The sequence below is a fragment of the Anomaloglossus baeobatrachus genome, chromosome 6 (genome assembly GCF_048569485.1).
Source record: "Anomaloglossus baeobatrachus isolate aAnoBae1 chromosome 6, aAnoBae1.hap1, whole genome shotgun sequence".
NCBI classification, from domain to species: Eukaryota; Metazoa; Chordata; class Amphibia; order Anura; family Aromobatidae; genus Anomaloglossus; species Anomaloglossus baeobatrachus.
In genome coordinates, this window is record NC_134358.1 from 566861256 (window position 1) to 566875185 (window position 13930).

Consider the following 13930-nt stretch of genomic DNA (forward strand, 5'->3'; position numbering starts at 1 on the left):
GCTCATCCACCACACATACACTGATGAGCACTCACTGCATTGTACAGCGATGAGAACCTGCAGTAAGGCATATCTGTAAAGTGTGGTGCCTAGGACGGATCATGGCATAGTACATATGTAGAATGGCGCAGAGCAGTAGTCTTGGGCAAAGAATTGACTCCAGATACCCTGACAAGCTACCCTGAAATACCTGGTACTGGCTGGGTTTGTGGACTTTGTCCGTGTTGGCTGGGAACCCACGAAGGCCACATACTGCCACTAGTGTCAGATGGCCAGGACTGGATAACGACTCAAGGAGGCCAATTGTGTACTCTTTACTGGACGGTTCACTGTCGTTCACAACTTTACACTCCAGATGACTGACACATATTTTCCAAAACGTTACATTTTCACGTTGCATTAACAGACAGTTCCCCTTCCCTATGGGTTGTGTCCGATCTAACTAGGCCAATGAGTCCCAGTGCAACCCAGTCCAGCATTCAGGAAGATTACACCCACTTGCTCAAAAAAAATTCACGCAAAACAAAGTTTGCAATATTTTTTTATGCCAAAAAACTGTTTCTCTGTTCTATAAATAATTATGAAAACGTTATCTGCTCATGTCACTCTCACTTCCTTCAGATGAAACTGACGTCCAGAAGTCAGAGCTGCTGCGCTCAGTTCCTCTGGATGTCAGCTTCTTCTGGAGGAAGTGATAGTGAAGCAACTTATTACCGGCTGCTGATTGGCCACAGAGCTCACAAGTTATCACATCACACGCACCCCGGGGGCAAGTACAGTCTGTTTTTATTTTAACATGGGGTTGTCTGTCCGAGTAGTGGACAACACCTTTAAAGTGTTTGGAAATCTGGCAGCAAGTGTTCAATTTACCTATAGCACTCCTACAGGTGAAGTGAAGTACTACACAGTGCACATTGATAATAATGTGAATGTACTTGATGGATCCTCCAGCGACTGTGCCCTTAATGAGACCCTCATTTAAGTGACCCTCAGAATTTCTTTATAAATCATCTGATAATGGGTTTTCCAAATCAATGACTCCTTAAAAGACTTGTTTTGTTTTATTATTAATGATTTTTATTATTTCAGGTTTTTCGAGAGCACTAAATATTACGGTCCCTTCGGAGCCTGTACAAGGGAACGTTGGTGACTCTGTTCTTCTGCCGGTCATCTATAGTGTTCCTCAGCCTCCGGCCATGCTGCAGATCATTTGGAACCATGAAAACTCTATTGTCCTGTTTTCGGAGATGACCCTGTCCGGCTCTGGGGAGCCTCCAGCCCTCAAAATTATGAATGAGTATCATATTGTAGTGGGACGGTATCAGCATAGGGTGGTCTTCTACCCAAACAATGCCTCAATTCTGCTTAGGAACGTCCAGTTGAATGACTCAGGACGATACACGGTGACCTTTCAGGAACTGAACCAAAGCAGACCTATGGTGCTTGACATAGACAACCCTAAGTCGGAGTGCAGTGACCAAGGTAAGAAACTTGGACTGGTATCAGAGATCACACTTTTTTTTGAGGAGGGGAATTTATTTTCTTTCAGAGACATAAAACCCATCTTGTCCTGGTCATCCTCACCCAGTGTTTGTTTTTTCTTCTTCACAATTTATCAGTTAAGTTTAGAAAGCCGTTGTAAAAATTGCCCAGCCTGTAAATCTGACCACACTAGTGCATGCTGCGGGTTTTTTTTCTCCTCATTGACTATTGTGCTCTTTCAAACAGAAGATTTTTGCTTAGTGAGTGTCTGGATCAGGCTCCTCGGGGGCGTGTCTTTTTACCTGCTCTGAATTATTACCCTGTAAGCCACACCTCCAAGTAAAGACCATAAAGAAAAAAAAAGGCCCATATCTCTGGATCCGTATGGTAGATTTTGAAAAAATTAAAACCGGAATACTAAGGGGAGGAATAAGAGTAACAATTGGGAACTTTTGACCTGATGACAGGTCCTCTATAAAAGTGATGTCACACATCACAAGTGATCAAACAATTGCAGCCTCAAGATCTCTAACAGGACCAAAAAAATAGAGTCAAAAGTAAATAAAAAAGGTTTTTAAAATATAAGAAAAATAAAATAAAGTATATAAAAATGAAAATTACCACCATAATTTTTCCATCACAAAATAAAGATGAGATTTGCCTGTAATTGACATCATAGGTGACCACAACTATGAGAGACAAAATGAGAAAGCAAATCCAGAAAATCACCGCGTCTGATTTGGCAAGATTTTATTTAGCAAATTATGGTGGAAAATAAGTATTTGGTCAATAACAAAAGTTCATCTCAATATTTTGTTTTATTTCCTTTGTTGGCATAGACAGGTCAAACGTTTTCTGCAAGTCTTCACAAGGTTGGCACACACTGTTGGGGTATGCTGGCCCATTCCTCCATGCAGATCTCCTCTAGAGCAGTGATGATTTTGGCTGTTGATGGGCAACATGGACTTTCAACTCCCTCCAAAGGTTTTCTATGGGGTTGAGAACTTGAGACTGGCTAGGCCACTCTAGGACCTTCATATTACGAAACCGCTGCTTCGTTGTCCTGACGGTGTGCTTGGGATCATTATCATGCTGAAAGACCCAGCCATGTTTCATCTTCAATGCCTTTGCTGATAGAAGAAGGTTTGAACTCAAAATCTCACAATACATGGCCCCATTCATTCTTTCATGTACACGGATCAGTTGTCCTGGTCCAATTTGCAGAGAAACAGCCCCAAAGCATGATGTTGCCACCCCCATGCTTCACAGTAGGTATGGTTTTCTTTAGATGCAACTTAGCATTCTGTCTCCTCCAAACACTACGAGTTGTGTTTATACCAAACAGTTCTACTTTGGTTTCATGAGACCATATGACATTCTCCAAATACTCTTCTGGATAATACAAATGCCCTCTAGCAAACTTCAGACGGGCCCGGACATGTACTGGCTTAAGCAGGGGAACAAGCCTGGCACTGCAGGATCTGAGTCCCTTGCGGCATAGTGTGTTACTGATGGTAGCCTCTGTTACGGTGGTCCCAGCTCTATGCAGGTCATTTACTAGGTCCCCCCTTGTGGTTCTGGAATTTTTGCTCACCGTTCCTGTGATAATTTTGACCCCTCAGGGTGAGAGCTTGCGTGGAGCCTCAGATCGAGGGAGATTATCAGTGGTCTTGTATGTCTACCATTTTTTTATTATTGCTCCCACAGCTGATTTCATCACACCAAGCTGCTTGCCTATTGCAGATTCAGTCTTCCCAGCCTGGTTCAGGGCTACAATTTTATTTCTGGTGTCCATCGACAGCTCTCTGGTCTTCACCATAGTGGAGTTTGGAGTGTGACTGTTTGAGGTTGTGGACAGGGGTCTTTTATACTGATAAGTTCAAACAGGAGCCATTACTACAGGTAATGAGTGGAGGACAGAGGAGCCAGAAGAAGTTACAGGTCTGTGAGAGCCAGAAATCTTGCATGTTTTTAGGTGACTAAATACTTATTTTCCACCATAACTTGCAAATAAAATCTTGCCAAATCAGAGAAAGTGATTTTCTGGATTTATTTTCTCATTTTGTCTCTCATAGTTGTGGTCACCTATGATGTCAATTACAGGCAAATCTCATCTTTTTAAGTGGGAGAACTTGCACAATTGGGGGCTGACGAAATAATTTTTTTTCCCCACTGTACACACACACACACACACACACACACACACTCAGCTTTATATAATAGATATGTATGTCTATGAAACTATTAAGTTTACCTTATGTTGTGCCTTTAGACTCCACGCAACATTCCCATAATGAGGAGGAAAGGGATAAAGGACGGAATTTCATACACCCCCTGGTTGTTAGAGGATTGTGTGTGGCCATATTCCTTTCGGTTATAATAGGTCTGCATTGTACATGGTGGAGACAGGTTAGTATCCTATATATATTACGTATTCAATGTGAGGGATGGAAAGTGTTCAAGGGAAGAGCTTCAATGTGTAGATTGGGACAAAGTCTTAATAACTGGGGATACCGAACTTAAATGGGGTAAGTTTAAGGATATACTACTAGAGTCCTGTAAAAAACGTATACCCTCTGGTAATAAAATGTCCAGGAATAAAAAGAAACCACTATGGATAAATAAGACTGTACAAAGTATAATAAAACAAAAACAAAGGGCATTTAAAATCTTAAAGGCTGAGAATACAGAAATAGCATTTCAGAAGTATAAAGATATCAATAGGAAATGTAAAAAAGAAATCAAACAAGCAAAATTAGCTACTGAAACAAAAATCGCCAATGACATTAAAATAAATCCCAAAATCTTTTATAAATACATTAATGCCAAAAGGAAAACAAAGGATAGTATCGGCCCCTTAAAATATAATAACAAGTTAGTTATAGAGGACAAACAAAAGACTGAGATATTAAATAGGCATTTCTCATCTGTATTCACCAAGGAACTGACTGTACCAGGGATCATTCAACAAGTGAAAAATCAAAGTCCACCACCCGATATAATTAATTTAACACAAGATGAAGTACGCCTACGTCTGAGTAAATTAAACATTGACAAATCCCCAGGGCCAGATGGCATTCATCCACGAATATTGAGGGAATTGAGCTCCGTAATCGACAGACCACTGTATCTCATCTTTTTAGACTCGCTTGTAACAGGGTTGGTGCTCCAGGATTGGAGGATTGCTGATGTGGTACCGATATTTAAGAAAGGTAAGAGGGTAGATCCAGGCAACTACCGTCCAGTAAGCCTGACATCAGTAGTATGCAAAGTTTTTGAGGGCATTTTAAGGGATGACATGCAAAAATATATTGCAGAAAATAATATGATAACTGACAAACAGCATGGATTCATGAAAGATAAGTCGTGTCTAACCAACCTGTTGGGGTTCTATGAGGGGGTAAGTTCAAACCTGGATATTGGTAATGCAGCTGATGTGATTTATTTGGACTTTGCAAAGGCATTTGATACTGTACCACATAATAGCCTTATACTAAAGCTCCAGAAGCAAGGACTAGGGGACACAATATGCAACTGGGTAAGGAATTGGCTAAAAGATAGGAAACAAAGAGTAGTCATAAATGGTACATTCTCTAAATGGGCTATAGTCAGCAGTGGGGTGCCGCAGGGATCTGTGCTTGGACCGATTCTTTTTAATCTCTTTATTAATGACCTTGTGGATGGGATTGATAGTACAGTGTCAGTCTTTGCCGATGACACCAAACTATGTAGGATATTAAAAACTGACCTGGATAGTACAATATTACAAAAAGATCTGGATAAGATGTCAGAATGGGCAGATACTTGGCAAATGAGATTTAATGTTGATAAATGTAAAGTAATGCACCTAGGACGGAGTAATCCTATAGCTGCGTATACATTAAATGGAAGTAAACTCGGGACTACAGAACAGGAGAAGGACTTGGGTATTCTCATTACAAATAAGCTGAGCAGCAGCACTCAATGTCAAGCAGCAGCTGCTAAAGCAAACAAGATTTTAGGGTGTATAAAAAGAGAGATTAGATCCCGTGATCCCAACGTATTGTTACCCCTCTATAAATCACTTGTAAGGCCACATCTGGAATACGGGATCCAGTTTTGGGCTCCACATTTTAAAAAGGACATTCAGAAGTTAGAGTCAGTTCAAAGGCGGGCAACTAGACTATTACAAGGAATGGAGACCGCCCGTATGATGACAGGTTGAAAAAGTTAGATATGTTTAGCTTAGAAAAAAGACGTCTCAGAGGAGATCTCATTTATATGTATAAATACATGTGTGGTCAATATAAAGGACTGGCACATGACTTATTTCTTCCAAAGACAGTACTAAGGACCAGGGGGCACTCACTGCGAGTGGAAGAAAAGTGATTCCGACAGCTAAATAGGAAAGGGTTCTTTTCAGTTAGAGCGGTCAGACTGTGGAATGCCGACCACAAGAGGTAGTAATGGCAGATACTATAACAGCTTTTAAAAAAGGGCTTGATGATTTCCTCAGTACACAACACATTGTTGGTTATAAATGACTTAGTGACTAAATGTAGAACTGGTGGAGGAAGGTTGAACTAGATGGACCTAGGTCTTTTTTCAACCTAAGTAACTATGTAACTATGTAGCTATATCATAAAAGGGTCAAAACAATTATAAATCTTGCAGAAAACTCCTGGGAGAATGCCGTACTAGTCACAAGTTGTTTAGGCAGCAGCAGGTGCCCAGCCTGGGTATACGGCCTTGGCCATGTTGGCATGAGGCCGGGTTATTATCTATAGTAGGCCTGTATTGTAGGCACATGGACGGGTAACTGTAGTGTAAAATGTCATAGCCTCAGGTGAAGAAGGCTGAAAAGAACAAGCCACAAAGTGGCTTATATCGAGTATAGCGGGTTTGATCACATGTTAAGTAGAGAGGATGATTTACACTCCCAGAGGGGTAATAATGTAAATTTAGTCAATGAGCACAATCACGATTGGTTACAATGCAAAATGAATTATGACAAGCTATAGTCAGGAAACTGCTAAGGATTAAGCTTTATATGATTTACCCCACTTATAAGGGTCCATTTATACAGTCCGACTGGTGGCACTTTCCGACCGCCCACCGGTAAGCTTTCTCCAAGCATTAGTTGAATGCCTGTTTTAACAGGTAGACCAAAGTAAACAATGCTCACCGAGCAATCAATACTACCGTGTGTCCCCAAAAATAAGACCTACCCTTAAAATATACCATAACATAATTTTACAACAGGACTTTTGGCTAATGCTTGAAATATAAGCCCTACTCCAAAAATAAGCCCTAGTTACAGTCAGGGCTGGCATTAAGAGGAGTCAAACTGCAATTTCTCAGGGCCCCTACTCTCTTAGGTACCCCAACTTTTGTATTCTGAGGTTAGGATTGTTTAAGGACCTTTGATGATTTCACAATCATGTGACCAAAGGTCTCTTAAGTGCAGGGGTCTAAATTAACTGAACAGGAGACAGACTGGCATTAGGGAAAAGGGAGAGGAAACTGAGCACTATTACAAGGTTCACACTCTTCTAAAGACCCCAGAGTTTAAATCCCGATGATAACACTGCTTAAGGGTCACACTTTAGCGACGCAGCAGCGATCCCACCAGCGATCTGACCTGGTCAGGATCGCTGCTGCGTCGCAACATGGTCGCTGGTGAGCTGTCAAACAGGCAGATCTCACCAGCGACCAGTGACCAGCCCCCAGCCAGCAGCGACGTGCAAGCGACGCTGCGCTTGCACGGAGCCGGCGCTGGAAGCTGCGGATACTGGTAACTAAGGTAAACATCGGGTATGGTTACCCGATGTTTACCTTAGTTACCAGCGCACACCACTTAGCTTAGCGTGTGCAGGGAGCAGGAGCCGGCACTGGCAGCGTGAGAGCTGCGGAGGCTGGTAACGAAGGTAAATATCGGGTAACCACCTTGGTTACCCGATGTTTACCTTGGTTACAGCTTACCGCAGGCTGTCAGACGCCGGCTCCTGCTCCCTTCACATTCAGGATTGTTGCTCTCTCGCTGTCACACACAGCGATGTGTGCTTATCAGCGGGAGAGCAACAATAAAAAAACGAACCAGGGCTGTGTGTAACGAGCAGCGATCTCACAGCAGGGGCCAGATCACTGCTCAGTGTCACACACAACGAGATCGCTAATGAGGTCACAAAAAACGTGACTCAGCAGCGATCTCAGTAGCGATCTCGCTGTGTGTGAAGTACCCTTAAGGACCTTTGCAATATCATGTCAGGTGACCAAAGGTCTCTGAAGGTGGTGTCACACATAGCGATGCAGCAGCCAGCGATCACGACCAGCGATCTGACCTTATCAGGATCGCTGCTGCGTCATTACATGGTCGCTGGTGAGCTGTCAAACAGGCAGATCTCACCAACGACTAGTGACCAGCCCCCAGCCAGCAGCGACGTGTGGAAGCGTAACTAAGGTAAATATCGGGTAACTAAGGAAAGCACTTCTCTTGGTTACCCGATATTTACCTTAGTTACTAGCGTCCGCCGCTCTCACGCTGCCAGTGCCGGCTCACGTTCCCTGCACTCCTAGACAGAGTACACATCGGGTTAATTACACGATGTGTACTCCAGCTACGTGTGCAGGAAGCAGGGAGCCGGCACTGGCAGCGTGAGAGCGGCGGACGTTAGTAACTAAGGTAAATATCGGGTAACCAAGGAAAGGGCTTCTTGGTTACCCGATGTTTACCGTGGTTACAGCTTACCGAAGGCTGCCAGACGCTGGCTCCCTGCTCACTTCAGTTCGTCGCTCTCTCACTGTCACACACAGCGATGTGTGCTTCACAGCGGGAGAGCAACGTCCAAAAAATGAAGCAGGACATTCAGCAACGAGCGGCGACCTCACAGCAGGGGCCAGGTCGTTGCTGGATGTCACACACAGCGACAGCGATGGGACGTCGCTGCTACGTCACAGAAAATGGTGACTTAGCAGCAACGTCATTGTCGTCGCTATGTGTGACACCAGCTTTAATTGCAGGAGTCTAAGGGGTGCTTCACACATAGCGAGATCGCTACCGAAATCGCTGCTACGGCACGGTTTTGGTGACGCAACAGTGACCTCATTAGCGATCTCGCTGTGTGTGACACTGAGCAGCGATCTGGCCCCTGCTGCGAGATCGCTGCTCGTTACACACAGCCCTGGTTCGTTTTCTTCAAAGGCGCTCTCCCGCTGTGACACACAGATCGCTGTGTGTGACAGCGAGAGAGCGACGAAATCAAGCGAGCAGGGAGCAGGAGCCGGCATCTGGCAGCTGCGGTAAGCTGTAACCAGGGTAAACATCGGGTAACCAAGATGGTTACCCGATATTTACCTTAGTTACCAGCCTCCGCAGCTCTCACGCTGCCTGTGCTGCTGGCTAAGGCTCTCTGCACATGTAGCTGCAGTACACATCGGGTTAATTAACCCGATGTGTACTGTAGCTAGGAGAGCAAGGAGCCAGCGCTAAGCAGTGTGCGCGGCTCCCTGCTCTCTGCACATGTAGCTGCAGTACACATCGGGTTAATTAACCCGATGTGTACTGTAGCTAGGAGAGCAAGGAGCCAGCGCTAAGCAGTGTGCGCGGCTCCCTGCTCTCTGCACATGTAGCTGCAGTACACATCGGGTTAATTAACCCGATGTGTACTGTAGCTAGGAGAGCAAGGAGCCAGCGCTAAGCAGTGTGCGCGGCTCCCTGCTCTCGCGGTTATGATCGCTGCTTCGGCTGCTGTGTTTGACAGCTAAGCAGCGATCATAACAGCGACTTACAAGGTCGCTGTTAGGTCACAGAAAATGGGACGTAACAGCGACCTCGTTGTCGCTGTCGCTAAAGGCCCCGTCACACTAAGCAACATCGCTAGCAACATCGCTGCTAACGAACAACTTTTGTGACGTTGCTAGCGATGTTGCTTAGTGTGACATCCAGCAACAACCTGGCCCCTGCTGTGAGGTCGTTGGTTGTTGCTGAATGTCCTGGGCCATTTTTTAGTTGTTGCTGTCCTGCTGTGAAGCACAGATCGCTGTGTGTGACAGCGAGACAGCAATAACTAAATGTGCAGGCAGCAGGAGCCGGCTTCTGCAGAGGCTGGTAACCAATGTAAACATCGGGTAACCAAGAAGCCCTGTCCTTGGTTACCCGATATTTACCTTTGATACCAGCCTCCGCCGCTCTCACTGCCTGTGCTGCCGGCTCCTGCTCTGTGCACATGTAGCTGCAGCACACATCGGGTTAATTAACCCGATGTGTGCTGTAACTAGGAGAGCAAGGAGCCAGCGCTAAGCAGTGTGCGCTGCTCCCTGCTCTGTGCACGTGCGGTGGTAACCAAGGTAAATATCGGGTTGGTTACCCGATATTTACCTTAGTTACCAAGCGCAGCATCTTCCACGCAGCGCTGGGGGCTTGTCACTGGTTGCTGGTGAGCTCACCAGCAACTTGTGTAGCGACGCTCCAGCGATCCCTGCCAGGTCAGGTTGCTGGTGGGATCGCTGGAGCGTTGCAGTGTGACATCTCACCAGCAACCTCCTAGCAACTTACCAGCGATCCCTATCGTTGTTGGGATCGCTGGTAAGTTGCTTAGTGTGACGGTACCTTTAGTGTGAACCAGCCCTAAACCTGAAGAGGAGACAGGCAGATATCTATGTGTGTAGATAGCTAGAGGAGAGAGATAAGAGATAGATAGTTCAAATCCTGTTTACCATGGACGAGGTGCTGCTAAAAATGTTTGGCGCTGCACAAACAATAATTTCACCCAAAGAACGAGTGTTTTTAACAATCGCTCGTTCTCAATTGTCTTGCAGTGTTATTGCCCTTTAAGGCTCTGTGCACACAGAGTCTTTTATTGAGAGTCTACTCTGAAAAATGAGTCAAAAACAACCTCATTGTAAAACCATCTTGTTGTTCAGATGTTTAGTCTTTTCAACATTTTTTTTTATTTTCTTCAGATTTTGCTATATGTCTATTGGGAGAAAAGAAAGTGAAGGGAATGGGGCAGATTCATCAAGACGTAAAAGCTTTGATGAATCAGCCCCACAGTCTCTTGATGGAATCTGCTCCAAACTGGGCACCGTCCTATCAGGCAGCTACAGGGGGAAAAAAGCGCTTCAGGGAAAACATTCAGCGAAAACAATGGAAAACCTCTTCAGAACCACTTAATGAAATGAAAAATTCTGTAGTATTCCCTAAAGTGGTTTCCACTAGAAAACAAAACCTCCCTGTGCAAATTCCCATCTTCATCTGTTATATCCCATATTAGCCAATATTCATGTTTTTACCACCCCTTGAAATTCAATCTGCTGTAACTGCTGCCACTTTCTTTTTGAGGTTCCCCCAAATCCTCCCCAACGCTTTGTATTCCATGAAATAATAGTTTTTCATTTTGTACAAGATATTTAGATTCTTCATCTTCTCCACAGGTAAGAAAGTGCCGGAATGAAGTTCTCTAAAATTTGGGAAAAAGAGGAAATTACACAAAAAATATAGATATATGAGCAAAATAACTGCATAATAAACTAAGTTTAAACCAGAATCAATGGTTGGGATTTCTATCTGGTGCAACATCCTCTGTCCTACAATGCTGTGGTTGAACTGCTGAAATGTCAGTATTTATCCTCGGAAGGATCATCTGCTTGAATTCTTAAGAGTATTGCATACAGTATATCAGCTATAGTACCTATGGTAGGAGAAGGCCGGCACTGAACTGCTTCTCCTTTTTATTGTAGATGTTTTTATTGTACTACCGGTTGACACCACTAGGGGGAGCTCACTGCATATAGATTTATACAGCTAGTGGTGGCTGTATGAACATGACTATAGTGAGCTCCCCCTAGTGGTGGCTGAGTTAACCTGTATGTAGTGAGCTTCCCCTAGTGGTGGCTGTATAAAATTGTATGTAGTGAGCTCCCTCTAGTGGTGGCTGTATAAATCTTTATGTAGTGAGCTCCCCCTACTGGTGACTATATAAATCTGTATGCAGTGAAGTCCCCTAATAGAGGCTGTATAAATCTGTATGTAGTGATCTCCCTCTAGTGGTGGCTTTATAAATCTATATGTAGTGAGCTCCCTATAATGGTGTCTGTATATGTGTATGTAGTGAGCTCCCCCTAGTGGTGGCTGTATAAATTTGTATGTAGTGAGCTCCCCCTAGTGGTGGCTGTATAAATCTGTATGTAGTGAGCTCCCCCTAGTGGTGGCTGTATAAATCTGTATGTAGTGAGCTCCCCCTAGCGGTGGCTGTATAAATCTGTATGTAGTGAGCTCCCTATAATGGTGTCTGTATATGTGTATGTAGTGAGCTCCCCCTAGTGGTGGCTGTATAAATTTGTATGTAGTGAGCTCCCCCTAGTGGTGGCTGTATAAATCTGTATGTAGTGAGCTCCTCCTAGTGGTGGCTGTATAAATGTGTATGTAGTGAGCTCCCTCTAGTGGTGACTGTATAAATCTTTATGTAGTGAGCTCCCTGTAGTGGTGACTGTATAAATCTGTATGTAGTGAGCTCCCTCTAGTGGTGACTGTATAAATCTGTATGTAGTGAGCTTCCTCTAGTGGTGACTGTATAAATCTGTATGTAGTGAGCTCCCCCTAGTGGTGGCTGTATAAATCTGTATGTAGTGAGCTCCTCCTAGTGGTGGCTGTATAAATCTGTATATAGTGAGCTCCCTCTAGTGGTGTCTGTATAAATCTATATGTAGTGAGCTCCCCCTAGTGGTGGCTGTATAAATCTGTATGTAGTGAGCTCCCTCTAGTGGTGACTGTATAAATCTGTATGTAGTGAGCTCCCTGTAGTGGTGACTGTATAAATCTGTATGTAGTGAGCTCCCTCTAGTGGTGACTGTATAAATCTGTATGTAGTGAGCACCCTCTGGTGGTGACTGTATAAATCTTCCAATTTGTTAACCTGATGGCACCTGAATAAAGAATCTGTTGCATGCTGCACAGTATAGAAATATTGATGCATTATTGTGTGTATGTACATGCCTCCCAACTTTTGAAGAACAGAAAGAAAGATAAATTTTGCGTGCCACTGCAGATTTTAACCATGCCCCTAGCCACACCCATTTGGCAGTGAGTTACATTCTATAGACGCCCCGGACTGTTCATTCCTTCATAGTCTGAGCAGCCAGAACTTTCTCATCTTTATGTAGCTTCGCTATATGACATGTTGTGTTTTTGGGCCTGTAAGGCCGTGTTCACATGTTGCATATTTTAGTGTTTGCACCAAACTACACCATAACAATCTTCTCTTGTTCTTGAATTTTGGCTGCATTTTTTATGACTTTTCCCCATTATTTCATACATTTTTGGTGCAAGTGTGAAGCTGTGTTTTTCAGTGTGTTTTTTTATTGTAAAGAAAAACTTTGATTCTGCTGTTTTTTACGCTCCACATAGATACCTCTAGAGAAAAAAAAAAGCACCAAAACCAAACAGTTCAGTGGCGTTTTTAGATGCACAGTGGGACAATTTTCATGGAATCACATCCACATTGCTTGGACAGTTACAGTAGAATTTCTGTGCAAAAAAATACCAGAAAAACCGCAACATTTACACTACATGTGAACACTGACTAAATGTCCAAACAAAGTAGATGTGATGTAATGAAATACAATGCAGCTTCAAGTAGAGAAAACTCTCCCTGCAACATCAGAAGAAGCTGTGGTTCAAATGCTGGGACTAATGCTGAAATGTTGAATGTTGTTGGTTTGATTCCCAGGGATGGGAGAAAATAATGATAAAAAAGACATCTTTGTAATTATTTTATAGGAACAAAAAAATCTGACTTTTCATCACTTCCAGGGACATAGAGATATGTTTTCAATGTATCTCTATGTAGCTGACTAATCTGCTTCTGAGTTCCCTACTTACACTACAGGTCAAGATGACCAAATCCTACTATGTCTCTCAGTAAGAGCAGCTGGCTATGGACAAAGAGTTAACTAGTTCTAGTCCCGGAGAAACCAAAGAAGAATATTTAATTTTTGCACAAGGAGGACATGCCGGGACAAGATATGGGACTGCTGGGACAACAGGCTGAGCCTTCAAATCGGGACATTCATGGTTTCCATACTTTAGCATTATCAGAGTGCAAACTGTCTTTTTTTGTATTTTATGTCATGTTAAGTTATGCACCTGTTCACACGTCAGTTTGGTGAGTGCGAGTGCAGTCAGTCTTTTTTGCCTATATTAGGAGGGTCATACCTTCTGACCGTGCACCCCTCCCCCAGTTGCCACAGGTAATCTTATCCTATATAGCAGGTTCCTACTTGCCCATACACAGGAGGATTTTAACCCAGAGAGATGCTTCAGCATAGTGTAGGTACCCAGTTACGAGATATGCCGTGAAGAGGCAACTGGGCAGATATACAAATGGCCATTTATATATGCTAAATATTTGATTTTTCTTACATTTTCCTTAGCAGTAATGCAGGTCCATGTTCACACATTCATGGTTTGCAT

At 43.7% G+C, this 13930-nt stretch overlaps 1 protein-coding gene across 2 annotated transcripts in view; it reads left to right on the forward strand.

Moving 5' to 3' along the window:
* The window catches only part of LOC142243671 (HEPACAM family member 2-like), a 57181-nt gene that overhangs the window by 16674 nt on the left and 26577 nt on the right, over positions 1 to 13930 (forward strand). Inside the window, exons 2-4 of one of the 2 annotated variants that reach the window (XM_075315807.1) lie at positions 1090 to 1482; positions 3755 to 3891; positions 10894 to 11077. In XM_075315807.1, the coding sequence (XP_075171922.1) occupies positions 1090 to 1482; positions 3755 to 3891; positions 10894 to 10923 (560 nt within the window). In that variant the 3' untranslated portion in view covers positions 10924 to 11077. Of the gene's footprint in view, positions 1 to 1089; positions 1483 to 3754; positions 3892 to 10893; positions 11078 to 13930 lie in introns of those variants that run through there. The other variant, XM_075315808.1, reaches the window with a different exon arrangement.